Source organism: Pygoscelis adeliae, unplaced genomic scaffold (assembly GCF_000699105.1).
Source record: "Pygoscelis adeliae isolate BGI_AS28 unplaced genomic scaffold, ASM69910v1 Scaffold63, whole genome shotgun sequence".
Taxonomy (NCBI): Eukaryota; Metazoa; Chordata; class Aves; order Sphenisciformes; family Spheniscidae; genus Pygoscelis; species Pygoscelis adeliae.
This window is the reverse complement of record NW_008824414.1, coordinates 5,781,211-5,783,259: the sequence shown is the minus strand read 5'-3', so window position 1 is coordinate 5,783,259 and position 2,049 is coordinate 5,781,211. Positions and strand designations below refer to the sequence as shown.

The 2,049-nt window shown below is 50.3% G+C and overlaps 1 protein-coding gene across 1 annotated transcript in view; it reads right to left on the bottom strand.

The window, feature by feature from the left end:
- Window positions 1-382: 382 nt before the first annotated feature.
- Window positions 383-2,049, bottom strand: part of IRX6 (iroquois homeobox 6) — a 13,535-nt gene continuing 11,868 nt past the window's right edge. The window contains exon 4 of the mRNA XM_009320850.1: window positions 383-561. Within this exon, the coding sequence (XP_009319125.1) occupies window positions 383-561 (179 nt within the window). The remainder of the gene's footprint in view (window positions 562-2,049) is intronic.

The window sequence follows — 2,049 nt, the reverse complement described above, 5'->3', positions numbered from 1 at the left end:
CAAGTTTAAGACCTGTTTACCTTAATTTAGTCCTTTAAGCTAAAGTGGAGAGGCACATGAGTGGGAAACATCCTGGCAGTGGTAACTACAGCCCCTGCCATATGCTGTAATCTTGCCCCATATCTAAAAGCATTTTGTCTCCTCCTGTCACACTCTGCACATCTGCGCTACCACTCCGGTCGGACCAGAGCACCAAACCCAGCCATCCAGGGAGTTATCCCATGAATTTCAGCATGTTACAGGTCCTGAGAGTGTCCTTCCCATAAAATATCTTATTCTGGCTGAAACCAAACATCAGAAATTCACATCTGAGTAAGCTGGCAATGATTTTGGGAATCCCTCTTTAGCAAAACCGTGTCTACTCAAGAAGGAAAGTCTTGTGTTAGGGTCTGCTCGCTGAGGAACGGGGTGCCAGCCTTGGGTGAATGTGCCTGAAGGAATCGCTCCTGGCCTCATTCCGGGTCAGCGGACCCATAGGTGTCTGAAGCAGAAGTCTCTTGTGCGTCTGTTCAGGCTCCACTGCCCCGCTTGCTCTCCCAATCAGCGGTACACAAAGCTGTCCTAACAAGAGGGAAAGCCAGAGAGCGGTTGCCTTATTTCTTAAACCCATGCATATTAAGATTTAAGGAGCAGTGATTGAATGCTACAATCAGTTATTTTATTACCCAGACACTGTCCCAGGAAGGGCAGATAACATCTAAAGCACTAGGAAGGTGGCAAGGAAGAAAATAAAATTAAAATCTTCTGCTTGGTTTTCTTGAGGTTTTCCCCTCAGGCCCTTCAGCAGGGCAAACATTACCCCTGGATTACTAATGGCAGAGGGGAGTACACCTTGACGGCAGCGGAGTGGTGTATTAGGGTATTTTCTCTTCATTAGATGAAAAGTCCAGCTTTTGGATTCAGGCTAAAAAAAAAAAAGTATTCATCCTGCTAAGTAGATTGGAAGAGAATCCAGATTAAATAAATCATTAAATCATTCCAGAATGTTATCCACCTGTTCTGGCCTGTAATTTATTTTCAGATGAACAGTAGATAAAAAAAAGGCAATACAAAGGCAAAAATTATTTTCCCCTAACAGAAGCTTTGATCCTGAAATGACACCTGTCCTGGAGAGCTGCTTGTGCAGCTTTTGAGATCATTTTGACCTATTGCTCCAACCCATTGCTTCAGAACCTCGATAGCCACATAATGCTAAAACTTCCACCGTAGCCACCGTGGAAGGGGGATCTCCAAGGCTTTTGCTGCTGCGAGGCCAGTAAAAATCATCCCTTTAATGTGGGATGGGAAACCTGTAGGGGGACAGGACATCTGTTTGAGGGGACAGTAAAGTACCAGCCAGCTGGGGGTGAGAGGTCCCAGACCATTTCAGTGTCATGGCCACTCTCCTCGTGCTGGTGCGGGAATAAAGGAAGGTTTCTTCTCTCCTACGTTCCGGACAGGAGGGTTGTGCTTCAAAAGGCTGGGAAGCGCAGATCTGGGTGGTTATTTGTGTTGTCCAGAGCGTCTCATGACTCCCGAAGGGTTCCCGGTGCTCTCCAGCAGAACCAGCATGTTTTGTGCTGCCCGCGTTGGCTGGGGATGGGAGGGAGGTGAAGTGCTGGGAGCGGGTGACCGAGGACCGGAGATGGGAGGACAGCACCGGTGCTGGGAGCGCGGGGAAGGCGGTGAAAGGTTGTTATCGTCCAGCTCTTCCACACCTCCTCTCCGCCCCAGCTGCAGCTGAAAGCAACCACAGCCTGAGACCCCCCCATTTCATGTCTCTCTGGTGTATATTTAAACCCTCTTTCCCAGCTCGGTGGCCAGTTTTCAAATTAATTCTCCCATTTGCTGAATGCAACAAGGTTAAAGCAGGAATCCGTTGCAGCAGCCCGTCTGGGGAGGGAAGAGGGGGCAGAAACCCCTCACCCGAAAGCGTGCGGGTGTCGAGAGGCGGGCGGGGGACGCCCGTCATCTCTGCCCTCCGCTTGCCGGGGCCGCTTCGCTCGTCCGTAAATCGGGCTGATTGGCACCGAGCGGCTTATTGCCGGCCCCCGCCCGCACCGCCGTTCA